Below are 27,379 nucleotides of genomic sequence, written 5' to 3'. Positions count from 1 at the left end.
AGGGGGTGGGGGGGGGTTGCCTCTCCCCGAAACGACGTCTGATACACCCAGAGGAGACTCGGCGCGGACTGTGGATATACTCTGCAGAGGTCTTACGTCTGCCTGTACAGCGCCGATGCGCAACCCTCAGCAGACACCGCACATTCAAAGTGCGACAATTCGGGACTGACACACACACACACACACACACACACACACACACACACACACACACAGAACCCCCCCACACACACACACACCACCACCACCACCACCCCACTGTTTCTGCGAAGATGATGTCGCTGATCGATCTGGACGACGACCAGAGGTGGGTGCCCACGCACGTGAATATCACCGTCCTCCGTGCGAGGGGGCTGCGGACGAAGGGCAAGCACGGCAGCCGCTACCTGTACACCATCATCCAGGTGGGGAAGGAGAAGTTCACCACCGGCCTAGTGGAGAAGGCGGAGGTGCCTGAATGGAAGGAGGAGTGTTCCTTCGAGCTCCTCCCTGGTATCCTGGAGGACGGGGGACGGAGCGCGTACCCCGCGGGGAGCGGAGACCTGCTCCTCACTGTCATGCACCGGGTGCTCATCGGCCTTGACGTGTTTCTCGGCCAAGCCGTCGTCCCTCTGGATAAAATATTTCAGGAAGGAGTGTGTCTTAGAGATGAGTATGTCACATTCAAACGGCCAAGTAGCCTCTATTGCAAACCATGCATCTGTCATTAATCACGGATAGTCGCTGCATTCAGGGTTGAGTCATGCTTTTTTTGTTAAGGTAAATTGCAGGCCAGGGAGTTGGTCATGTAATTTCATGAAACTTCACAGGAAAGGTCATGTGATATTTGTGTGCATGACATGTCAACATTTCTGAGGTGGCATTTTTCACTACAGTCCATTTCATCTCATGTAGCTGTGCATGTCAATCAAGGCCTGGATTTAAGAATGTATGTAGGCCTAAATTATGCATAGCATATGTAAAAAGTGTGTATTTTGACTTACATTGCTAGGTCCTCTTTGACCCGTACCACAGTGCAATGCACATAAGATCACATGCAATGCATGGACAGTTTGCACTGTGGGATTAGCAGTGATGCTAAACCAGGAAGCTCCCATCTTTATGCACTTTGTTCAGTCCCCATTGCTATCAATAATAAATTTACTTTCAGCAGTTTGATCAGTATTTACTTTAGCAGCATCCCCCCACCCCACCCCCCGAGACTAGCTCATTTCTGACACTGACCATGAAATCTGTTTGTGTAACAGATCTGTCATTATGGTGCTATAATCATTATCTGCTGCTAAAAAGGACAAAAATACAAGGCCAAACTCAAGTTTGATATTTCAGTTTTGTGTAATAGCGTTTGACTAATTATACAATTAGCCTACATCTAGCCTAAATTGGGTCAAATGCTTCTGAAAATGCGAATAGCAATTAAGAAACTTTGCATGCATAGCTACTGGTGGATTTTACAATAATAGCCCACTAAATCATTTCCTATCCAGTCAAATTTGCAAACAAAGGCAGTGACACAGGGAAGATAAAAGCCTGTGTCAAGAATATGAGCTTGAAAACACGTTTTGGACATTCGGTATAGAAAGAGTGCCATGAGGGTGATGAAGGAGAATACTGTTTGCTAGGGAGAGGGTCATCGGGTGTTAAAAATCCTCCAAATGTTGCTCAAAATGAGTGCTATAACTTTGCAAAAAGCACTGTCATATCATGGTGAATGCGTGGCTAACGTATTGTGTATGGTAGGCTAGACTTACCCTGCCTCCATGCCACTTCATCATAACTGACAATACTGATGGTCTGGATGAGAAATTCACACTAGTATGTGAAGAATGGAGAGTCGCCCACACAGGACTGTCACAGAGTCATCCTTGGGTCACACCGAGACCTTAGAATAAATTTAATAGAACCGTGGAAGTTTTCACACTATACCTCTTTTCAATTTCAGCAAATCCTTCGCTGAGTTCACACCATTGAACCCAGTCAGCCTGTGATACTGAGACTGTTTTCATGACGCTGCTTAAGATCTGTATGTGTGTGTGTGTGTGTGTGTGTGTGTGTGTGTGTGTGTGTTGACTGTGCCCCGTAGAGGCTTGGTTACAGAAAGCGGGCAGAAGGTAAAGCCATTTGGATTGTCTGCTGCCTTGCTGAAGAGCAAATGAAATAGAAAATTAAATCACCTTCATGGTTCCAGTGGATTCAAGCCCCGCCTAAAGTTGTCTGCAGTCTTCTATTTCTAAACACAAATCCATGTGTCCAGAGGAATGATGGGCATGAAATTGTTGGCATACCAGAGTAAATTTATCTCATTTACTTCCCTTTATGGCGGCACGGTGGCGCAGTGGTTAACGTGGTCGCCTCGCAGCAAGAAGGTCCTGGGTTCAAGCCCCGAGGTAGTCCAACCTTGGTGGGTCATCCCGGGTCGTTCTCTGTGTGGAGTTTGCATGTTCTCCCCGTGTCTGCGTGGGTTTCCTCCGGGGGCTCTGGTTTCCTCCCACAGTCCAAAGACATGTAAGTCAGGTGAATCGGCCATACTAAATTGTCCCTAGGTATGAATATGTGTTTGCGTGTGTGTGTGTGCGTGTGTGTGTGTATGTCGGCCCTGTGATGGCCTGGCAACCTGTCCAGGGTGTCTCCCGCCTGCCGCCCAATGACTACTGGAATAGACTCCAGCATCCCCGTGACCCTGAGAGCAGGATAAGTGGTTCAGATAATGGATGGATGGACTTGCCTTTATCATAGACAAGGTATTTCTGGTCTGAAATGAGTGCTCACTTCAAAGCAAGTCTTATGCCCCTCCAGCAAGGAAGAGGAAGAGCAGCTCCTTCTCATGATGGTTGCTGATAGATGATTCAACTGCAGTCATTATGAGGTCTGTAGCGCACACTGCACCTGCCAATTGGCTTATTTCAGTGAGTAGGGAAAATATAAGTTGACAAAGCTATGGATGAGTCATTTAATCTAATGCCAAGTCAAACGAAATAAGTTCTTTCTGACACAGTTCCTCTGGTTTCAGGAACTTTCCAGTTAAAGTGAGTTTTTACTGAAATAGGCCAGAATCAGGAGGGTAACACAAATAGGTCAGAATCACGAGGGTAACACAAGTCAAATGTAGACAGTTCACACCACTGGCAGGTTTTTGTTAGTTGTATTAAGAATGATAAAACTCCTCAACAGAAGATTAAATGATTCTTCCAGATGGAGAGTTCTTGGAGTAGTAATGTGATTAAACATGGCCTGTATCTGTTCCCTGAGAAGAATTCCGATAGTGTCCTGAGAAGAGTGTTTGTGGCTGCGGTGTTGTTGTTTTGTTTTTTTCAATGTGCTCTTTCATTCAAGGTCTTGATCATGACAAACATCTTTTTTTCTTCCCGTTTCAAACAAAGAAGGGTATTGCAGTCAATTTGAATGCCTAATTTTTTATGGTGATCCATAACAAATTTGTGGCAATTGCTGCTGTCCCTCATGAAACTTGGGCAGAAATTTGATTTTTAACTTAGATGTCTGCACAGGCTGTGTGTAGGGTTTCAGAGCCAGATAATCATGTGTAACAGCATGCTGGAAACAAACTGTAACTAGCAAAGGATAAAGCAAAGGGACCAAACAAGTTGAGAGATAAGGTTGCACATGCTTTTTCATCACTTGTCATCTAATCTGTTGAATTCTGGGCTCATAATAGATTATTTCTATTTGCAATCATGAGCAATGGGCGTTAAATTTCAGTTCAGAACAATAAAAGATTTACAGTTCCCATAAGTGGCGACACGGTGGCACAGCGGTTAGCGTGGTCGCCTCTCAGCAAGAAGGTCCTGAGTTCAAACCCCGGGATTGTCCAACCTTGGGGGCCATCCCAGGTCATCCTCTGTGTGGAGTTTGCATGTTCCCCCTGTGTCTGCATGGGTTTCCTCCAGGTGCTCCGGTTTCCTCCTACAGTCCAAAGACATGTAGGTCAGATGAATCGGCCATACTTAATTGTCCCTAGGTGTGAATGTGTCGGCCCTGTGATGGACTGGCAGCCTGTCCAGGGTGTCTTCCTGCCTGCCACCCAATGACTGCTGGGATAGGCTCCAGCATACCGTGACCCCGATTGGGGTAAGTGGCTTGGTTAATGGAGAAAAAGGGAGAAACCCCCCCCCCTCCCAAAAAAAAGCAATGTCTCTTTCCAGAACTGGTGACCCGGTTACTCAAGATAACCCATAGACCTTGTTGTGAGCTGTTTGATGTAGGAACTATTTTCTTAGACCCAACTACACCTACATGAAACTGCTCACAACAGAGCCTGTTAGTTATCTTGAATAACCGGGTCATGATTTCTGGAAAGAGACATTGCTGTTGAGTTTTTAAAATGTATTCTTTTTTTGGTGCTTTAAGCAACACAAGCCGAGTGCCATTCAATTCCATTGTGTTCAAGAGAAGGCAGACAGCTTTACGACCGATATCGCTAAAACTCAGCAACTCGCACCAAAATTACCTAGATGGATAAATACCACTATAGCTAAGAGGAAAAACATGTATTTTTGATTTTGGGATGAACTGTACCTTTAAGTGTAACTTTTGAAATGTAGTGTGTAAATGTAGAGTATATCAGTCAAACTGATTCAGTTGTAAAAAAGTGTAAACTACTAAATGAAAAGCTCAGGAAGCACTTAATCATGTCTACTGAACTGGATAAAAGTTGTAGTTGCAGTGACCAAATAAACTTTGATACAATGTTTCAACACCAGTAAACCCAATTTATGTAGAATTTTATGATAAATTAGTTGTCAGAAGGTTTTGAGAAGCTCTAAAATTAGTGAAAATGTGATTGGTGTTTTGTCATGCTCTCTAAAGAGCTCTGACTCGACGAGTAGCTAACTGTTAGTAGAAAATGGACAGGATTAGAATGAAAACCAGTTTATTGTAAAAAGTTACCTGTTTTTTTTCTCTTTCTTTACTTGAAAAGCACTTTTGCTTCCGCATGGCTTTAATTAATAAACCCCAAATTACACAAAGATTGCCAATTTACATGAGTCAAAACATTAGGTATTCCAATTAATTCAGGCTACACGATCTATAATTTGCTGTCCCTCTGAAAGATAAAACTTAACCATCCATCCATCCATTATCTAAACCGCATATCTTGCTCAGGGCCACGGGGATGCTGGCCTAGCCCAGCAGTCACTGGGCGGCAGGTGCAGGCCGCCAGACCAGCACAGGGCTAACAAAAAGAGAAAAAGATTAACCTAAACCTTTTCAAATTTTAGTTAAGCTGTTTTTAATTCAGTTCAAGTTGTGTTGCTTGTTCTCAAAGAAACTGTGTCTTAATTAGATGGATTAGGTGCAATGGGCCATAAGTAAAACTATGAACATATGATTCATTGAATGGACTTTTTAAATTCTTTAATGTTATTTGGAATCACTACAACTTGGTTGGTTTGTTGGCCCACTGGATATGATGTGGCTACATGTTTACAAGTGAAGCAGTGACAAAATAAATGTGTGGGAATGTAGATTTAAATTTGACTGATGCGATTACTAATAATTTGAATGATTAATAATTTAAAATTAATAATTTGACTGTTTAGATTGAAATATATCCCTGATATTTTACCTCATAAATTCTGGTCCCAAGGCCCACCTGATTTGCCCCGTTATGATTCTATGAAGAGGTTATGTTGCAGGTGGAGTGGCAGACAGGACTCACCAGTGAAGCATTTCCACCATCAACATTCAAAACTAGAACAGAGTAAAGCAACGGCTCACATCTGGCTTTAATTGTTGGTTCTCCGCCTTCTCTCCTCTCTCTATGCACAGTGAAGCTCACATCGAAGTTCACATATTTGTTTTGGCTCTAGAACATTTTTCTTTTTCTCTCAGAAAAAAAATAGCTCAGGAGGCGGTAGCAGTGGGAAGATTTCCTTGGTCAGCCCCTCAGAACAACCTTGTAACACACAGCACATACATATTGGACGTTGGCGGGTAGACCTTAATTGTCTTTAAATTATGATTCCCTGCCTTGAGGTCCACAATATAGTTATTTGTCAAACACTGTGGTCAGATTTCAAACAGCGGTTGGCAACTTCTGAGTTGTCTGTTGCCAGGAAGGTTTTGCCAAGATGAAATCTCTTGTTTTCCTTCACTTGCTTGTTTTTTTTTTCTGTCTGTGTGTTTTCACATGGCCAGATGACACACATGACTGCTGTTACTTCACAAGAGTGTTTACATTTTTAATGCTATCATATCGAAGCGAATGTAGGCTTGGTGTTGTTGCTGACTTTCCCCCTCCCTTTTGTGGCTACAGATGGCTAAAGCTGAACTCCAAGGTTGGGAGAAAGGAGAAAGAGCGAGGCAATTTGCAAGTGACAGTCCAGTTCACTCGCAACAACATGACAGCCAGCATGTTCGACCTCACAATGAAGGACAAGCCACGTTCTGCCTTTGGCAAGCTCAAGGATCGTGTCACTGGCAGGAAGAGGGGTGATGTGGAGTCGTCTTCAGCCATTTTGCCAGGTCGATATGCGGCATTGTCGGGATCCATGGGGCAGCCTTTTGGAGAGGCTAGTGAAGGAGGAACAGAATCAGGAGATGTAGAGATAGCAGAAGAAAAGAGGAGCAAGATGAAGGATTTCTTTAAGGGGAAGCTGCACAAGTCAAAGGATACTAGATCATGCTCATCACTGGCTTCAGAGAGCAGTGTGTCCTCTATGGGGGATAACCCTCCACCCAGCCTTGATCTCCTAGCAGATCCACCCAGCTCTCCCATCTACAGTAGCAAAGTGCTAGTTGATACCCAATATGGAGAAATAGACCTGGCTAAGAAAGGTAAGCTTTGAAATTCCTCTTGCATGTGTGTGTGCATGTCATTTCATACAGTATATACTTTCTATTAAATTATTCAGAGACACTATAGTATCTATTAGTGCTGCACTAGTGCTGAAAAGGTTATATTGTGATTATTGTGGACAGTATTGCGATTTGCGATATGATAAACGAATTTACACGTATATACAAATAATACAAATTTGTCGTGTTGCCGCGACATGTAGCGACTTTCATTTTGCATGTTTTAGACAGTACCTCTTTCTGCTCAGTGTTGCTCAGCTTCAATCCAAAATATCGTCATATAACAGAGGTCATGTTTTTTTTGTTTATGTTTTTGTTTTTGCTATCAGTTCATTAGCATTAACCTGCTCGTTTTCCTTCTTTCTGGTCTGCACACAGCACATCGGATCGTCATGTGACCATAGACTGCATACACTTCACTGCCTAAATAGAGACTGATTGATCACCTCTTAATTATGGGCATAGATATGCAGGCTGCACACAAACAGACGTTCACACACACACATTTTATTATTTAATTAAATTGCAGCCTTTTGTGGTTAAATAATTGCTCAGGCTGACATCATGATTGCGATTTGATTAATTGTGCAGCACTAGTATCTATGTTCGGCTGATAAAAATAATGATGCTATCTTACTTCAAGCCTTAAACCTGACACTTTCCTTCTCATAGTACTTACCAGCCAGCACACCTCGAAGGTTCTGACACACAAGCGGGCCTTCAGTGATGAAGCTAGTAAGATTACAACTGCCTTTCCTCGAACATATCCTGTGATGGAGTCCCTGAAGGGGAAGACTATGACCCAGTCTAAGTCTTCCCTGTGCATCAACGGAAGTCACGTTTATGATTCTGAGCCCTCAACTCCCAAAGGCTCAGGTGCCCTCACGTCCAAGCTGGTCTTGTTAGAGAAGTGCTCCCCGCTCTCTCGTTCCCTGCAGAACCTTGCGAAACGGTGCGAAGACAAAGGTCCCGTCAGTGAGGGCCGACGCTGGTCCTTCGACAAGACAAAGAGAGAGGAGAAGGAAGAACTAAAGGAAGCTGAGGTGTCAGCCCCTCATATACACATGGCTCAGAAAGGGGGCAGTCCTGTGCAGGCAGCAGTGCCAACACTTTCCTCTGCTGCAGATCCAGCTGACAAAGGGAAGAAGCTCAGAAAGACATTTTTCTCTGGAGGAAGGAGTGATTCTCTCCCTGCCAAGTCAGAGCACAGCCAGGCAAGTTCGGCTCCTGAAGGGAGACTAAGGGGCTGGTTTGGCTCGAGCGACTCTCAGAACAAGCCAAGGTGAGTGAGGGTCAGTAGAGGCCCGCTTATGGTTCCCAAGGTGTTTGATTATCTCCCACCCAAGACATGAGAAAAGCCATCTCTTTTACCCACTGTGAGGCCTGTATTCAGCTGGGTGTCTTGGTTTTAGTCTGCCCATGCTCATTTGAATTAGAAACTTATTCTGTTCATACTTCTCTCCATTGTACTGCCGCACCCGTCATATGACATTTTCGATAGTGTTCTCTAGATATCAGTTCAGTAATTCCATTTTCATCCATTTGTGCCTCCTGAAAATGCAATGGCATTGTGGTGACGAAGAACTCCCCGAAAAGCTTAAAAGATTATATAAGCAACACCATTCCATTTTCACCAAGCAGAATCACAGCCATTGCAAATCGTCACATCCTGACTGGCTAAATGCTATACTGCGTTGTTTGTGCCCATATTTTTGCATGAATAATTTATGACTATGTTTCGTTTTTTCCATTGAGTTCAAGTTTCTATTCCATTATTCAATTATTTGGACATTTTTTTGATATTCACTGACTGTAGATGTGTGAGGCTAGCCCTGTTCTTCAATTTTACAGCTGACAGAAATATATTCTACCATGCTGTGGAATATCTGCAGGCATAGAGGTGGTCTTTTTCTGTTAATTTATAAGAAGGATTCTCCCCTGTAGTCAAATGGCACACTATTTACTAAGAGGAATACTTGTGCCCTATTTCCTCCACAGGCTGGAAGTTTCTCCTAAGGTAGAAAGCTGCTCAGATGCACCCCCTCCCCTTCCTCCTCGCTCCCCTATTCCTCCCCAGTGCACCTCTCCCTCTGCCTCCCCCCCTGGTCATATCTCACCTGATAACGGGGCTCACAATAACCTTTTCACCCCCTCTTCCTCTCCCCCCTCAACCCCCATCTCGCCTTCCAACCCTTTCCTTCATCGTATGCAGCGTAACCCCTTTTTTGAGGAGCTTATAGCTGAGGAGTTGCGCAAATCCCCTCCTCTTGTGTCCTCTTTGAGCTCACCCCTCTCTCATTACACAACTGTGCACTCCCCGCCATGCATTCCTAGTCCTGCTCATGATGCTAAGCCAAAGAGAATGGCCTCCATAAGGCGGGAACGTCCCCGGCCAGTAGCAAGGCAGATCTCTCTCCCAGCAATACTCCCCAGACCGGCCACGCCTAGCTCCCCCAGCCCCTCTGCACCTCGTTCCATGTCAGAGACTGGGGGAGAATGGGATGACTCTTTTGATGCCTTTGCCTCTAGCAGGCTCAATTCCCCAAAGGGGACTTCACAAAAACTTAAGAAAGCTACCCCAACTCCACCTCATGGAAGCAGTAATCCTCCTATTTATAATAATTCCATTAACACTATAGAGGAATTCACAGTGTGTGAAATGCAGCCTCCACCTCTACCTCCAAGGAGGCAATTAAGAACTCCAGTGAATGAGATATACTTGGATAGTTGGCTACATAGAGGTCAAGAACTAGCTGTTCAGAAAGAGGCTTGTCTTCTGTCACAGACGGGCATGGCCTCACTACAACATGGAAGGGAAGGAGAACGCAAGAGAAACACATCAAGTGTTTCTCCAGACCCTCAAACTTCCAGCGAGACCTCTAATTCCCTCAGCATTCACTCTCAGCTAAATTCAGATATTACTTCCCCAGGACTCATGACCGAAGAAAAGCTCAAAAAGGTTAAATATGAACCTTTAGAAGATGAACCCGACTGCTGGAAAGGGATGTTGTTTGAGCAAGATTTATATGGTCATCCTGCCACAGGAAACTATGGAGAGCCCAAAGTGAACAATAAACTTTTAGCATTGACCTCTGAGGAATCCACAGGGAATAGAATCACATCAAAAAGTGCTACTTGTTCTCACCCAGCTGATTTGGAAGGGTCCAAAATGCTTCTCGATAGTGAGATGACTGTGGATGATCTTCTGAGTATCTCCACTGACGCTCTCCCAAAGACAAACATGAAACCACAAGTTATTACTCACACCCCATTAGAGTCAACAGTCAGTTCTTCCCTTATTCACCCTACTCAACCTACACCTCCCCCGCTGAACAATAATATGTCTTACACACTAACCTTGCAAGATCTGAACATGAATGTAAATAATTCAGATTTTAGTTTCATCGACTCTGATGGCTCTTCTCCATCAGAGTTAGTTGATACTCTGAAGGGTCTCAAAGGTTTAGAGGGGATTCTGCCACAACCATCAGAGGATTCAACCATCGCCATGTACAGTGAGACTATACTGACCCTCCCAGAGCATATGTGCTCTTTAAAGAATACAGCCGTGCCCCACAACAGTTCCTTTGAAGTGAGGGTATCATCAGACAATCTGTCTAAAGACTCCCTAGTTTGCCAAGACAGGGGATGTGAACTGGATATGTTGACACCCCATAATAACTGTATAGTGAACAGGAGAGAGAATACTTCTTTGTCAGACAGTCAAACATCTCACCAAACTGAATCTGGACAAGAAGACGCTGAGGGTTTCAAAAGGACACAAGGTGCTTTTGATGGCAATGGCAATCCACAAGTCAAACAAGTTATACCCTTCAAGACAGAGTCCGTGGTGGTAAGTGCACGTCTTAGACCAAGGGGAATGACTACAAGACTTAACAATGGAATTCCAATGAATGAATGCAAAAAAGAAGACAACAAATTTGAACAGACTCCATCCCCAGTTCAAAGGCCCCCAGAGGCCAAGGAAGAAGTTTTCTCATGCCAGCCCATTAGTCTGCCTGTTTTCTCTTCACTCACACTACATAAAGAGTCAAACTCTCTGGCAGAAAGTATAAAGGGAGATTGGACAGGTGACAAAGGATCAAATTCCAAGCCACTTACATCCTCAAAAGAAAATTCCCCTTTAGGACAAACAGAAGACATGAGTTTTGAAGACCTCCATGCAAAGGTAGCTCCAAACTTGAGAACCCCCTCAAAGTCAAAGATGTGTCAATCTTTGCAAGAGTCAAAACCCTCTGCTGCCACCCTGTGCTCTGGGCCCACGCTGTCAACGGGCTCAGACACAGAGGCTAAGCTTCACCCTACCCCTGTTTCCTGCCTCTCCATACAACCCATGAGCATGGGGATTAATGCTGGAGCCGGTACCACGCTAACAGTGACCCCCAACACCTCCTCTTCCTCCTCCTCTACTTCTGCCTCCTCCACCACTGCCCAGCCCCTGGTTGATGTGCAGCACACACTTTTGCCTGAGGAGACACAGCCAGCTAACAACCTGCCCCATCAGGAGAGCAGGTGAGAATCCTCACACTATAGCCGTACAAAGGATAAGCTCCTCTTTAGGAAGTGCTCGTGTGGTTTTTACAATATGTACAGAAATAGGAATGGCTTACAACAGTTGCACATACTCAGCAATGTTACAGAGCTATGTAAATAGGGAACACATTTCACACTACATTTACATTTTTGCTGAAAGTTGTTTTTGGCTGCTCTGATGCATTAGTAACAGTAAGCCCAGTTTATGGGACACTGAATGTATGCATGCCCCTCCCTATTCCGTCTGCTATTTTATGGTCATTGGAATTATACTTGCTGTGCATTGTTATTTGCCTGGCTTCACTTTTATTTTCCTTATGTCATGTTTCAGTTTGGTGTTCTTTTGTTATGATTTTGTTATTTTTTTTCTCACGATAAGTTCTTTTTTTGAACTTATCCCCCTTTGCTGCCATGTTGGCCACCTGCTAAAGAAAGCTTAATGTAAGTCTCCCTCACAGTAGTAATATCTTATTGTATAATTAAAGTGGTTGCGTGATGATGAACGGGCAACCCAAACCACGAGGCAGCCATCTTGGCCAGAGGCAAATTCAGAGACTGAATATTGTTTTGGGAAATAGGAACTTCTGCGTGTTATTTTCAATTGATGCTTTCTGAAAACAAATTAAAGGGCAATGCATCTGACATGGATGTGTGTTGAAGTAGATAACAGGATACAGAAAGTAAATGAATTTGGTTAGTTGAACAGCCTTGAGTAGTCACTGCATTCACACTGACTACAACAATTTTTGATAACATTTCTGTCAAGATGGCAGTTCTTTTCCAATGCTGATGGATCTCTAGATTCTATGTTAGATCTTCTTCAGTATTCTTGGTACCTCTTTTACTGAGGTGTAGGTCAAGCTGTTCTGATGTGATCTGTTCACCTTTTTTGAATTGTACTTTGCTAAAGAAGTGGTAATCCAACCAAAATACTGTAACTTGCTATCATTTCAGTATATAATGATAATAATTATTGCGGTTTTTTTGGTCAAAAAGATATTGTTATTGAACGTCATTGGACAGAATATTGCTTTGAACATCAGCTAAATTAATGTCATTTTGGAAATGTTGATGATTAGCCGCTTCCTTTGCAGCCCCCATCCAGTAAAGCCCCTTACCACCACAGCCAGCCAACCAGAGAAGAAAGAGAGCCGTTCTGTCCTGGAGAAACTTAAATCCACCATTCACCCAGGCCGTACTGCCCATCAGACTGTGGCTGAACCCGAAAAGAGTCAGGTACTTTTAAACAAAGAAACATTACTCCAATCACCGTTGAAGCTTCTTGTAACTCTTAAACTGTTAAGTGCAAATAAACATTTAAGTCTTAAATATTTAGTCTCAGAAGTGTTTAACTCACTGTAGGACTCAACAGCCACTTTTCTGTCAATAAAATTTAATTGAAGACAGTGCATTCTAAAGCACTTGAGCAATGCTCACTGTCCTAAATTAATCAGTTGACATGTAAGCCATTCACAGCAAACATTTGCCTCAAGGGTGATATCATTAACCAGGGCAATGCTACTTAGGTGCCTTAAATGAATAACATGCAGGTTTGTCAAATCAAGTCAAGTAAATCTTATTGCTAGCCAATTAAATTTGCACATATAAGGATTGGAGTCAGAAGGGTCCTCACATAAAAAGACACAAGGGACATAGCACACTATTGTAAAAGTAGGAGGACAAAGAGTGTCTAACAATATTTAGAAAAGAGCAATTAAGAATCTAATTGTATCTGCATGTCTAGGAATATCAGGTAGATGAGAAAGAAAAGGGATTTTGGAAATAAGATGTTTGCATAGGGTGAAAAATAAAGAAAATGCAGAAAAAGAATCTGTGTAACGGAAAATCTGCAGACAACCTGCTGTACAGTGTTGACACATTGAGTATTGCTCTGTTAGGAATCATATTGCCCTCATGAGAAAACATTGTAACCTTCTTAATTAATTGGAGAGAAGAGAGATTCCACAATGTTTCCCTGTCCATGTCATTTTATCCATATATCTTTAATATACCTTTCTCTCTAGGAGGCAACAGTGGATAGCTCTGCTCAGTATCAGCACCTGACAAATATGGAGCTCATCTCCCTGCTGTTGCAGCAGGAGATGGACATGCAGAAACAGCAGGCGGCCTCTGAGCAACAGGAGGTGCTGTTGGAAAAACGTGAAGCTGAGCTTAAAAAGGTCAAGATACAGGTCCGAGATCTGGAGGACTACATTGATAATCTCCTGTTGCGAATCATGGAGCAGACACCTACGCTGCTTCAAGTGCGCTCAAGACACAAGTGACAACAATTGCAGAGTGTGCATAGCATTGCACACACTGTATGTTTTCTTCTAGAGCAGTGGTCTTCAATTATGTGCCATGGAGGCAAGTCTCTGTGTGTGCAGGTTTTCCTTCTAATTCAACTCTACACCAGCTTATTCCACTGATTAGTCCTCCTGTCTGGTTGTTGTTATGTTAATAAATGAAAACAGCTGGTGCAGTTTTGGGTCGGGCAGACCTGCATACACACAGACCTTCATGGCACATCATTAATACCACTGTTCTAGAGTATTATTTCCTCGGTGGTAGATTGTGACTGATTTTTAACTTATTGCAAGGTTTAAATCACAGGGTTAGTTTAGTTTAGTTTTGGATGCTTACTTGACGAATCCTACTGTTGCACAAAGGTTAAAATAATAGTTTGGGAGTAACTGCTCTAGATGCCGGGGTCATCAAAACAAATTCCGATCTCAAAGCCATCCAGGTCTTCTCACGGCTAATACTGCCCAGTTGATGTACACACAATATTATCTAACATGCATGATTGTTGCTGTCCCAATTTAGTACAAACAGAACAAAGCATTATAAGAGAGGCTTCCATCTTTGCAGATATGAATGATAATTTCATCCTTGCTTCCTAGGATAAGCTAAGATACTCAGCTTTTGTCAGTTTAAAGTAGCTCACAGCTTTCACATATGTAATAATAATAAACAACAAGCTATAGAAAACTTATGTTGGAAGTACATTCAGTTTACAATCCAAGGGTTAAAATAGTTAGTCTTTCATAATTTATTACCCCAAGTAAAAATGTACTGAAAAAAATGCAGTTTCAGCTTAACAGTTATTGGTGTTGCACATCAAATATAAGCTAGTAATTGCTTTTTCCATCTTAAACAGTTTCATGGAATTGTTTGTATTTTGAATTACACCTCAAGATATGGGTAAAAAAATACAGTGCTCCGTTATACAAGAACCCATGTCCAGGGCTACTACAGGCTATCATATTTTAAAGCTATTACGAACTTTAATAGGCTACATTTTAATTTTCTTTTGACTTTTATTCGGCCTGTTGAGTTGAAAATAGCAAAATGTGGCTGAAAAATACAAAGCAGCAAATAAGAAGTGTTACATTTTCTTTCACATCATTTTGGCAATACCTTACACAATTAACATTGTTATTTTAATGCCAAACAAAAACCACTGTAGCTAATATCAGTGCTTTATATGATCACAGTACTGTAATAAAATAAAATGGGCTGGAAATGCAAATGTATGTATTGGAGTGTACTGTGGTATTCTGTGGTCATCATCATCATCAGTTCCGTAACTATGGAGGTTGTAGGAGCACAGCTGGTGCCTCAACAAGTCTCTTCCACCGTTCCCTATCCATCGCAGCTCTCCCCGCCTCCGCTACGCTCATCTGTAGCCACTCCGATGTTGTTTACCCAGGTTTATCTCGGCCTCCCTCTCTTCCTAGACCCTTCTACCAGGCCTTGCAGGATGTCCTTTGCGTGCTCAAACCAGTTTAATTTATTTTTTTCTCTTTTTAAAAACATTTTTTTTTACCATTGTCAGTGAACTATCATGGTGACCAATAGCTTCCTTAATGCTGTTCAGCGCTTCAGTGTTGGTGACGTCCGCTGTGTATGGGATTAGCAGCATTCTTCTATACGCTCTGAGTGGTACTGTTGGTTTATCTCCGGTAGAGGGCACCACTACCTACTCTACAGTATCACAGCTACTGAGTACAATCATGCCTCAATGCGGCATGGTTAAAGTAACCTGCTGTTTAAAGAGAAAGTTCACCCCAAAATCAAAAATACATGTTTTCCCTCATGCACGTAGTGGTATTTATCCATCTAGATCGTTTTGGTGTGAGTTGCCGAGTTTTGGAGATATCTGTTAAAGTGTGTTGTTACCTTCTACTAATGAGACGTTACAACTCGTTTCAACCCCACGGGGCTATAAACTTTAATAATATCTTCGGCACGTAAGGTTATGCATCATGCTCGGTCCGTTATTCCAGGTGCAACAACCTAAACGACCCCTGTGTAAACAAGGAACTAAACAATGGTTCCTAACAATAGTTCCTATTGTTACATCCTTTCTCTATTCAGTTTCTTCTTTTTTTTTTAGAACCTTTAATACATTTGCACATTTGTGATTCACTTTTTTTCTTTTTCATTCATGCCACCCCCCCAAAGTCCATTAGTGCTACAGATCCTTTCATCTATGTGAGGTCACAAAGTCTTTGTATCGCTGCGGCTGCACAACAGAGCGGCCTGATCTGGTGGTAACAGGGTTGGCCCTGTCACCAGTGTCCTTGGTTTTGTTTCCTGCTAAGACACTGCGAGAAGGAACACTCTCTGAATGTCCGGGTTCAACACTCTCTGGCTGACTGGGGCTGCTGATCTCCATGTCCATAGTGTCAGTGAAGATTGCCCCTTGTGCATGCCTGAGGTGTCTGCGATTTCTCCTGATGACACCACCCGTGTGCAGCTGGACCTCATAGGATCTCCTATCGACCGGCCTCAGCACCTTGCCCACTCTCCAGCCAGTGTGGGGTGCGAGAGGCTGAACTCTCACACATTCACCTGGGGCAAGCGTGTCCAAGTCTTTAGCCGACCTGTCGTAGTATGCCCTCTGCCGTTGTTGGTTATTTTGTAAATCCTGTTTCACCTGCACAACTTTCGGCTGTAACAGGCTTGCCTTGGTTGGCAGTAGTGTTTTGGTACGGCGACTGAGCAGCCGCTGTGCTGGTGTGGTATCAGTACCCTGTGATGGTGTGTTGCGGTGGTCCAGAAGGGCGAGATAAGGATCCCGTCCAGCAGCCTTGGCTTTGAGCAAGAGTCTTTTTGCTGTCTTAACAGCTGACTCAGCTTTGCCGTTGCTTTGCGGGTAACCTGGTGATGAGGTTTTATGTTGAAATCCCCACAGTCGACTGAACTTCTGGAATTCTTGTGACGAATACTGTGGGCCATTGTCCGAGATTACAATATCTGGGATACCTTGGTGGGCAAAATGAGCTTTCAGCTTCCGTATCACTGTGGTTGACTTGGTATCTGCCAGGTAATCTATTTCCCAAAAATTTGAGAAAAAATCAACAATTATGAGGTAGTCTTTGTTTTCAAACATGAACAGATCCGTGCCCACCTTTGCCCACGGCCTGCTTGGCACATCATGTGACATTAGTGTTTCTTTTTGTTGTTTAATGTCCATTGATCTGCAGATGTCACACTTTGCTATATATGATTTTATTTGGTCGTTCATGCCCTGCCAATAGACACACTCCCTAGCCCTCCGTAGGCATCCTTCCACACCCAGATGTGATGCGTGTAGGCAGCAAGTGATGTCTTTCCTCAATGCATCAGGGATGACAGCGCGCTCACTCCTGAACACTATTCCATCTTGGTGGCTTAACTCCTCTTGGAATGAGAAGTAGGGCTTGATTTCCCTTGGTGTTTTTGACTTATCGTCAGGCCATCCTTGCTGCATCATTTTGATGAGAAGCTGCAGTGTTTCATCCTCTTTTGTGGCAGATCGTATATCATGTAGCCTGTCTGCTGCGATAGGTAAGTGTTGTGCCATGTTGACAGTCTCTAGTTCTGCATCCGGTGCACTCTCAGGAAGATAAGCTCTGCTCAGAGTGTCTGCTAGCAGCATGTCTCTACCTGGCACATATACTACATCTAGATCATACTTTTGTATGCGCAGCATCATTCCCTGCAGCCTTTTGGGTGCACTTAGTAGAGGTTTTCTCACTATTGTTTCCAATGGCTTGTGATCACTTTGCACCGTCACTTTTCAGCCGTATGTGTACTGGTGAAATCTTTCCATGCTAAAAACCATTGCTAAGAACTCCTTTTCTATTTGTGCATACCCACGCTCTGTTTGAGTGAGTGCTCTGCTTGCAAATGCTATTGGCTTACCCATCTGCATGAGCGCTGCGCCTAAACCTGTGTCTGAAGCGTCACACTGCACTGTGAGTTCCTCATCTGGGTTGTAATATTTCAGTACTGGGACCTTTGTTATAGTCTCTTTCAATTTGAGGAAAGCCTCCTCATGCTGTGCTGTCCAGTTCCACTCCCTGTTTTTGTGTGTCAAATCTCTCAACACTATGCACTGGTCTGAGAGGTGGGGACAAAACTTGGCTAGATAATTTACCATACCTAGCAGCCTTTGCACTCCTTTCACATCAGTCGGTTCAGCTTGATGTTCTTTTGTCTGCATCTTTCAAGAAACAGTCTCAGTTTTCCATCATGGTCAGGCTCAGCTTCCTCCTGTGTTTCCCCTTGGCCTGTGATCAGTACATCGTCCAGCGCTTGTGTGAGCTTTCTCTGAAAGATTTCTGGGGCCGGACTTATCCCCATTGGCATCCTCAGCCACCTGTAACGTCCGAATGGAGTGGCAAATGTTGTTAAATAGCTGGACTCCTCCTCCAGCTGCACATGCCAGAATCCACTCTTGACATCACACACTGTGAACACTTTTGCTTTTGACAAGTCCGGTAAAATGTCCTCAATGGTTGGCAGTGGGAAGTGACTGTGCTTTAGAGCTTTGTTCAAAGGCTTGGGATCGATACACACTCTTGGTTTCCCACTTGGTTTCTGTACCACCACCATTGCACTGATCCAATCTGTACTGCATTCCACAGGTGTTATGATCTCTCTTTGCTGTAGGTCCTGTAGCTCGTCCTTCAGTGGTTTCATCATGGCGACTGGGACCCGCCTCTTTGGCAGCTGTACTGGTTTCACTGTGCTGTCCACCTCTATTTTGTACTTTCCCTCAAGGCAGCCATCGCCAATGAACACATCAGCATACTCATCTTTAATTTGTCCCATTATCCACTGTCCTGTTGTTGTTTCTGTTGTGACAATACTGTCTATTGTCATGATGTTTTCATATTGCACTTTTATCAATTTCATGGCCTCACTGGCTCTCCTACCCAGCAGAGGCACTGTACCAGCTGCATTCACCACCTGGAACTCTAAGCGATATAGCTTGTTGTTTCTCGGGTTTCTTATTTTCACTTTACATTTTCCCAGTGGTTTTAATTTGGTTTTATTGTACATTACTAGTACACTCTTCGTGTGTTCTAATTTGGCATCTGGATTCAGCAGGTTAATTGGGATGATATTGCAACTGGCACCACAGTCTATTTGGAATTTGATCATGTCCTTGCCTAGAAGCATGCCAGCATAGAGAAGCTGAGTTTTCTTCATTTTCTCAGTTTCTTTTACACAGGTGATAATATCTTCATATTCATCACTCTCAGATTCAGTTGTTATTTTACTCACATATTTCTTTTTCCTTAGTTCCGGTTTTACTCTGCATTTTGCTGCAAAGTGGTTCTCTCTTCCACACTTTGTGCACTTCTTCCCAAACGCTGGGCACTTTTGTTTACTTTTCTCATGCGTTTTCCACAATATCTGCACTCCACAGTGTTGCTCGTCTGTTTCCGATACTGTGCTCCTTGCACTGCATGTACCTCTTCCACCACCGATCCCGAGATGGTTTTCACATTGTCCTTTGAGAGCTCAGCGGCTCTGCACAGCTGTAAACATGTGTCCAGTGTCAAGTTTTTCTCTCGGAGCAGTCTTTCTCTTACGATTGTGTTGTTACCTCCACACACAATCCGATCCCGAATGAGCGAGTCTCTCACTGTCCCAAAGTTGCATGTTCTTGCCAACACTCTCAGTTCCATGACATAATGGTCTATATTTTCACTGGTGCCCTGGTTTTTTGTAAAAAAAACGATAACGTTCCACAGTCTCGTTAACGATGGGGTCGCAGTGATCATCAAACTTCTCGATAACGTCATCTAACGTCCATGCATCATTCGGTGTGTCGCCCAGTAACGTGTCCATAAGTTCCCTGCCGCTCTCCCCGACAAGATAGCTGAACAGTTTCACCTTCTGTTTGTCATCGGCATCAGCCATGGCTAAATCCACATACAGAGCAAACTCGTCCCTCCAGGTCTTCCATGTCCTCGAAAGGTTGCTTGAGTCCCGACATAACGTTTGCGGTGGTTTAAGCCCATCCATGTCACACGACAGTCTCACGCTAGCAGCTAATGCTAACATATACTGAACGTTGCTTAGGAACACTAACCGCTATCCCGCTCCTAGAAACTTTTCCGCACCAAACTTCAAACCGAGTCGTCCGCCGCTGCCACCATGTTAAAGTGTGTTGTTACCTTCTACTAATGAGACGTTACAACTCGTTTCATCCCCACGGGGTTATAAACTTTAATATTATCTTCGGCACGTAAGGTTATGCATCATGCTCGGTCAGTTATTCCAGGTGCAACAACCTAAACGACCCCTGTGTAAACAAGGAACTAAACAATGGTTCCTAACAATAGTTGCTATTGTTACAATATCGGCCGTAGCACCGGATGGCACTCGATCGGCTTGTGTCGCTCGAAGTGCCAAGACACAATTGAAAAACTTAACAGCATACATGTCTCTTTCCAGGACTCATCACCCGGTTACTCAAGATAACCCACAGGCCTTGTTGTGAGCAGTTTGATGTACAAACTATTTTCTTAGATCGAACTACACATACGAAACTGCTCACATCAAGGCCTGTGGGTAATCTTAAGCAACCGGGTCATGGTTCCTGGAAAGACACTGCTGTTGAGGTTTTCAAGTGTTTTTTTTTCTTCAAATTTTTTGTTTGTTTGTTTATTCATTTATTTTTGCGCTCTGTGCAACACAAGCCGAGTGCCATCCAGTTCCATTGTGTTCGAGAGAAGGCATACATCACTACGGCCGATATCTCCAAAACGCGGCAACTCACACCAAAAACGATCTAGGTGGATACATAGCACTACAGCTAAGAGGAAAAACACGTGTTTTTGATTTTGGGGTGAACTGTCTCTTTAAGCCTGGACCTTTTCCTCTAACGGCTTTTCCGTTTTAAACTGCAAAATATGACATTCAGTATGGACCTTGTAACGATACGTGCCCACCAGGCCAATAGGTGGCAGTATTGGTATATCTTGTTAATTGTAGAGGGTTAAGTTTCATGCGCAGAAAGTTTTAGGGACAGAACGTGACAGCCATTGAGTAGACAAGACATGATTAAATACAGAGACAAGGTTTACCTTTCAGCTTGATTTATTACATAACAGAATATTACATGGTACCAGGAGTGAACCAGACAGAAACAGTGGCGCCCCAAGAATTTTTCATACGGGGTGGCCAAATGGGGCCACTGAAAATCTTGGGGTGGCACACATGATGCTGTTGTAGTATACTGTATAGCAGGGGTCGGGAACCTTTTTGACTGGGAGAGCCATAAAAGCCAAATATTTCTAAATATATTTCATTGAGAGCCATATAGTATTTTTAACGTATAATAAATTAAATATGTCTTACTTTTAATGCGACTTCTGGTGCTGCATGGTTTTGCTGATGGCCTTGTAGTCTGGTTCATACGTGGTGAGGTTGAGCTTCATGCAGGCGTTGAGGCTTCCATCAGTTAAACGTGAGCGTAGGTTGGTCTTAATGTTCCTCATATGCGAGAAAGACTGTTCACATGCATATGTAGAGCCAAACATGGTCAATACGGCAATACTCACACGCTGCATTGTGTGGTATGTCACAGGAAGCTCGTTCCAAGTTTTAAGAATCAGCTGGTCTTCAGGTTGAAGATTTTTAATTTCTGTCCACTTGTGTTCCCTCGCCAGCTCTGCTCGCTGTCGCGCAAGACTTTCCAACTCTCCATTAAGTGACTTGAACTTACTCATCCACATGTCTGATGCCTTCAGGTCAGCAACTTCCAGCTCAAAGTCTCCGATAGAGACCCCGGGGATGCATGTCAGGTCGATTTTGTCCACTGCACACTCATGTGGATGAGTGATGAACTTGAAAAGACCAGTGCGCGCACGAAATTCTCCAAAACGTGCTTTGAATGACTGCAGGAGATTGAACGTAAAGCCAGCTAGCTGCTGGAGATCCAGATGTTGAGTGGAGTCACTTGCTAAGCATGCATCTCTAAATTGTTGCAGTCTTTCAAAGTGCAGAAGACGACCTGTTTCAATGTCCCTGAGAAAGACTTCCAGCTTGCTTTCAAATGCAAACACTGCTTGTTGAAGGGATGAGATTGTATTTCCAATACCTTGCATTTTCACATTGAGCTGGTTCAGATGGCCAGTTATGTCCACGAGATAGTGAAACTGCAGGAGCCAGTCAGTGTTGTCTAGCTCAGGATGCTTGACGCCTTTCATTTCAAGAAAAGTCCGGATTTCACTCAGGCAAGCTGCAAAACGGCTGAGCACCTTCCCCCTTGACAACCAACGCACGTTGCTGTGTAAAAGCAGACCGGGATAATGATTCCCAACTTCTTCTAACAGAGCTTTAAACTGGCGATCATTTAAAGCTCGGGCAACAATAAAGTTGACCACTCGAATGACCAGAGACATCACCTCGCCAAGCTCCTGGCCACACGTCTGAGCGCAAAGCGCCTCCTGCTGCAGGATGCAATGAAAACTTAGGATGGCTCTCTTTTCATGTTCACGGAGAAGCGCTACAAATCCTTTGTTCTTCCCCAACATACAGGGTGCACCATCAGTACAGACAGAAATAAGTTTATCCATCGGTAGTTTTTTTTCTTTAGCAAACTCCATGAAAGACATGAATAAATCCTCTCCTCTTGTTGTCCCTTTCATTGGCAAAACAGCCAAGCTTTCCTCACGCAGTGTGTCACCTGCAGCATACCTGGCAATGATACTGCACTGAGATAGATGGCTAACGTCTGTTGACTCATCTAACGCGAGAGAAAAGTATGTCCCGGCGTTTATGTCCTTAATTTGTGTTTCCTCGACTTGATTTGCCATCATGATGCTACGATCGTGCACAGTTCTTGCTGACAGGGGCATGTCTTTTATTCGTTTGATTATCTTGTCTTTATTTGGGAAGTCATCAAACAGTTCATTGGCCACATCAAGCATGAATGTTTTGGCATACTCGCCATCTGTGAATGACTTTCCATTCCTTACTATTGCCAAAGCCCCCGCAAAGCTAGCGGAATTCCCGTCACCTTGCTTGGTCCACACACGTAGTTGCTGCTGACTCGTCTGCACTCTCCGCTGTAGCTCCTCGCATGCCCTGGATATTTCGATGCAAATGAAGCATGGTGCGTATCGAAGTGCCGCTTTATATCTGACCGTTTCATCGATGCAATTTTATCATTGCATATTAGACATACCGCAGATCCTGCTCTCTCCACAAATGCAAATTCCTCTGTCCACGCAGCCTGGAATGCACGGTAATCATCGTCTTTTTTTCTTTTCGCCATCTTTTCCGTTACAAGGGTTGAAGCGGATAAACTAGTTGGCTATCTGATAAAATTGATTTCTTCACCTTTACAATGACCCGGACATGCTCGCGAGCCATTGGTTCCCGACCCGACCCACAGGTGACCCGTGACCCGTGAAATTTATCTTCAAAACTAATTTCTGTTTACTTTAAAATGACACAGTATTATTAAGAAATATCACAAGTATTTTAAAATCAGTTCCAAACTGATTTTTTTGAAAAAAAAATAATTTTCAACTCAAAATTGTCTGGGAGCCATATGCCGTCACCGGAAGAGCCATATATGGCTCGCGAGCCATAGGTTCCCGACCGCTGCTGTATAGGTTAGTTGAAAACTGTCAATATGAGAGTTAAGAAAAATATACATTATTGATTTAAATGAACAGCACCTAATGTAAAATGTCAGATAGAAGCATATTATGCATAATCAGAAGCATATTCTGCATATGCGAGTCGTGGCTGGGGGGCCAGCGGGGGGCGGGGGGCAGGGATAGTATCAGGGTGGCCGTGGCCACCCATTGGGGGCGCCACTGGACAGAAAATGGATGCAATAAAACCACCTGGGACTTTAAAGTTAACTGGAAAGGTAGACACCAACTGGAGAAATTTCAAGCAGCAGTTCAAGCTGTATGTCGCAGCTATAAGAGTGACCGGGGCGTCAAATGAGCGAAAGCCCGCCATGCTACTGTAACCGGTTATTTTCTTGCCCGGTGCGGGTTTCGATACGGGGTATACTGCACCACAAGGCGACGTCACTAACTGCTCGGCTAAAGGGTCAGACCCGTTAACTCGGGACTACCGTGTCTTATTAGTAGTTTACACTAATGACCATGAGCTGATGCGCTGGAGGTGTACAACACATTCACGTTTGCAAACGATACTAATCAGGTTGGCAAAAGCCAACCTGATTAGTATAAAAGACATTAAAGTACTTAAAGAGAAGCCAAAAATACATAAATGGACTGTCTCACTGAAGGCATGTAACAGACAGCGAATAGAAACCAAAGGGGTGTGCAGGCTGAAAGTGAATGTGAAAGGGAAGCAACAAAACCTGATGTTTGTGGTTGTTCCTAATGATCATGAGTCACTGCTAGGACACAAAGCATGTGAGGACCTTGAGCTGGTCAAGAGGGTCTACCAAATCAACAGTGAAAAGGTGGTTCTTAAGACTCACAGCAACACAATAACTGACATTGTGCAAAAGTTTCCTGATATCTTCACAGGCCAAGGGACGTTGCCATTCACCTACAGAATAGAGCTGAAAAGTGATGCCAAGCCAGTCGTACACGCCCCACAGAGAGTGCCAGCACCACTTCGAACCAGCTTAAAGAAAGATCTCAATTGGATGGTGAAATTGGGAGTCATACAACGTATCAAACAACTGACAGACGGGGTGAACTCCATAACATGTGTAAAGAAACCCAATGGTGAGTTAAGGGTGTGCCTAGACCCCAAAGACCTTAATGAGAACATTAAAAGAGAGCACTACCAGATATTGAAATGGGAAGAAATCACTAGTTAAATGTCAGGGGCCAAATTCTTCAGTAAACTAGATGCATCTCATGGTCTGGCAACTGAAATTGGATGATAAGAGCAGCAAGTACTGCATGTTTAATACACCGTTTGGCAGACACTGTTTTCTTAAACTTCCATTTGGAATCAAACCGGCTCCCGAAATCTATCACAGAGCAATGGAAACAATCATTGAGGGTCTAGAAGGCACCCGGGTTTACATTGATGACTTAGTTGTGTGGAGCTCTATACTAAAACAACACAACGAGATTGTCGAACCTCCTACAAAGAATCCAGTTGAGTAGTCTGAAACTGAACAAAAACAAATGTCAGTTCGGGGCAACAGAGATCACTTTCTTAGGTGACAAGCTGCCCGGAGAAGGGGTGGAACTGGGCTGCTCCAAAGTACAGGCCATCCTGGACATGCTCTCACCTACAGACAAGAAGGGAGTACTGTGAGCCATGGGTGTGGTACATTTCATAGGCAAGTTCATCCCGAATCTCTCTGCAAAAACGGTCTGTATCAGAGATCTGGTGTACAAAGTGTTCAAGTGGACTGCCAGACATGACAGAGAGTGGAAAAAGCTTAAAGAGATACTTACCACAGAGCTGGTCCTTACCTTTTTTGGTCCCTCATGCAGAACAAAAACCTCCACGGATGCATCCAAAGACGGATTGGCACCGGGCTTCTCCAAGCTGACGATGACAACAACTGGAGACCAGTGGCATATGCGTACAGAGCAATGACAGATACTGAAAAATGATACGCCTGAATTGAAAAGGAGACCCTAGGGTTAGTGTTTGGATGTGAGAAGTTCCATGGCCATGTCTATGGACTACCCACCTTTACAGCAGAAACGGGTCACCAACCGCTCATTTCAATCTTCAGAAAAAACCTGAACGACATATCTCCCCGGATCCAGCGGATGATGATGAGGCTGCAAAGATATGATATGGATCTAGTCTACATGCCAGGTAAATGCATCATTATGGCTGATGCACTGTCCCGAGCACTTGCATCCATCACAAAGACACAGGTCACCACCGTATCGGTGGATGTGGAAATGCATGTTAACTTGATTGCTTCCTCCCTCCCAGTGTCAGACACGATGTACAAGAAGATTGCACTAGAAACGGAAAAAGACATGACATTGCAGACAGTGATGGCCAACCTCCAGCATGGGTGGACAAAATGTAAACTCTCACAATTCTATCCTATCAGGGCAGAGCTGAGCATGGTCAATGGCCTACTGCTGAGGCAAAACAGGATTATCATTCCAGAGTCTATGTGCCAAGAGATGCTCAGCTGGATCCACGAGGGTTCCCTTGGCATTGAAAAGTGCAAAAGAAGGGCTAGGGAAGTTTTTTATTGGCCAGGTATCAATAGAGACATTGAGACACTGATTAGTAAATGTGACACATGTCAAAGACACTGTTACAAGCCAACCAAAGAGCCAATGCTGATTCAAGACATGCCAGCCAAGCCATTGCAAAAAGTAGGAACAGATTTCTTCCATCTGAATGGAAAGGACTCTCTTAGTAATAGACTATTACTCAAACTATCTTGAAATCGCACAGCTAAACAGCACATCTGCAAGCAGTGTTATTACTCATCTGAAAAGCATCTTTGCCAGACACAGAATTCCTCAAACAGTGCAGAGTGACAGTGGCCCCCAGTATAGCTGCCAGGAGTTTCAGATGTTTGCAGAACAGTATGGGTTCCAATACACCACGTCAAGCCTTCTCCATCCACAGGCAAATGTGAAGGCAAAAAAAGGAGTGGAAATTGTCAAAAGACTCCTGACAAAGGCCACTGAAACCAAGTCAGACCCTTACCTGGCATTGTTGAGCTATCAATCCTCACCTCTGGCATGGAGCGTCACATGTGGAGCGCCTCATAAACTGCAAACTGCGCAACACACTGCCATGCATGCCTGTGAAAAAGGAAAACAGGGAACTTTCACAGAAACACATGCAGCTCAAGTGGGAACAGAAAAAGAACCACAACAAGGCTGCCAGGAGTCTGAAACCTCTTACAGAACATGATGTGGTCAGAATCGAAAAGCCCTCTGCATGGAACAGAAAGGCAATGGCCCTGAAAGAAGTAAGTCCAAGGTCATATACCATTAGGACTGAAGATGGACAGGTACTGCGGAGAAACCGTAGAAGTCTGCTTAAGACTCAGGAAACATTTCAGGAACAGGCAGGGGTTGAAGTGACACCTGTAATGCATCCTCTTGACATACAGCCAACTGAGTTTCCTCCACCTACCCAACGACTGAAACACCAATCATGCGCAGTCTAGCAGGCCTAGAAAACAGAAAGTTATAATGGACTTTTAGGATTAAAAAAAAAACAAGAGACTTGAGCGTGGTTAGAGATATCCTACAAGACATCGGAGTGTGGAGTTATTTGAAAACTTATCAGAAAGTTGAATTGAGTTGGGATACCCGAAAATGAAATAGCGTGACTTACCTCATTGTTGTTATACAGTATACCTGTACTGAAAAGAAAAGTGTTAACAATATTGTTTAATGTTTAAATGACTACATGTGGCAATAGGTTAATGTGACTTACCCATTTGTTATTTTACCTGAAAAGGAAAGTGTTAAAAATCTGGTGTAATGTTTAGATGACTAAGTTTGGTTATAGCTTAACAGTCTCTAGACTTTATACTTACCTTGTATTCTTATTCTTATTATTTTTTTATTAACTTCAAAGGAAGGAGGATGTAATTATATGTGCCCACAAGGCCAGTACGTGGCAGTATTGGTATAGCTTGTTTATTGTAGAGAGTTAAGGTTCATGCGCAGATCGTTCTAGGGAGAGAACGTGACAGCCATTGAGTAGCCAAGACGTGATTAAATACGCAGGGACAAGATTTACCTTTCAGCTTGATTTATTACATAAC

At 43.6% G+C, this 27,379-nt stretch overlaps 1 protein-coding gene across 1 annotated transcript; it reads left to right on the top strand.

The window, feature by feature from the left end:
- Window positions 1-272: 272 nt before the first annotated feature.
- Window positions 273-13,795, top strand: LOC130110409 (mucin-2-like). Its single transcript, XM_056277500.1, has 6 exons — window positions 273-652; window positions 6,275-6,795; window positions 7,489-8,098; window positions 8,815-11,349; window positions 12,465-12,606; window positions 13,395-13,795. The coding sequence occupies exons 1-6, from the start codon at window positions 273-275 to the stop codon at window positions 13,653-13,655; spliced, it is 4,449 nt and encodes a 1,482-aa protein (XP_056133475.1). The 3' UTR covers window positions 13,656-13,795.
- Window positions 13,796-27,379: the final 13,584 nt, after the last annotated feature.

Source organism: Lampris incognitus, chromosome 1 (assembly GCF_029633865.1).
Source record: "Lampris incognitus isolate fLamInc1 chromosome 1, fLamInc1.hap2, whole genome shotgun sequence".
NCBI classification, from domain to species: domain Eukaryota; kingdom Metazoa; phylum Chordata; class Actinopteri; order Lampriformes; family Lampridae; genus Lampris; species Lampris incognitus.
This window is presented reverse-complemented; position numbering and strand designations above follow the sequence as displayed.

Coding starts and splice junctions, on each gene's coding strand:
- LOC130110409 (XM_056277500.1), top strand. CDS start 273: ATGATGTCGCTGATCGATCTGGACGACGACCAGAGGTGGGTGCCCACG. Junction 6,796..7,488: donor AATAGACCTGGCTAAGAAAG/GTAAGCTTTGAA, acceptor TCCTTCTCATAG/TACTTACCAGCCAGCACACC. Junction 8,099..8,814: donor GACTCTCAGAACAAGCCAAG/GTGAGTGAGGGT, acceptor TTTCCTCCACAG/GCTGGAAGTTTCTCCTAAGG.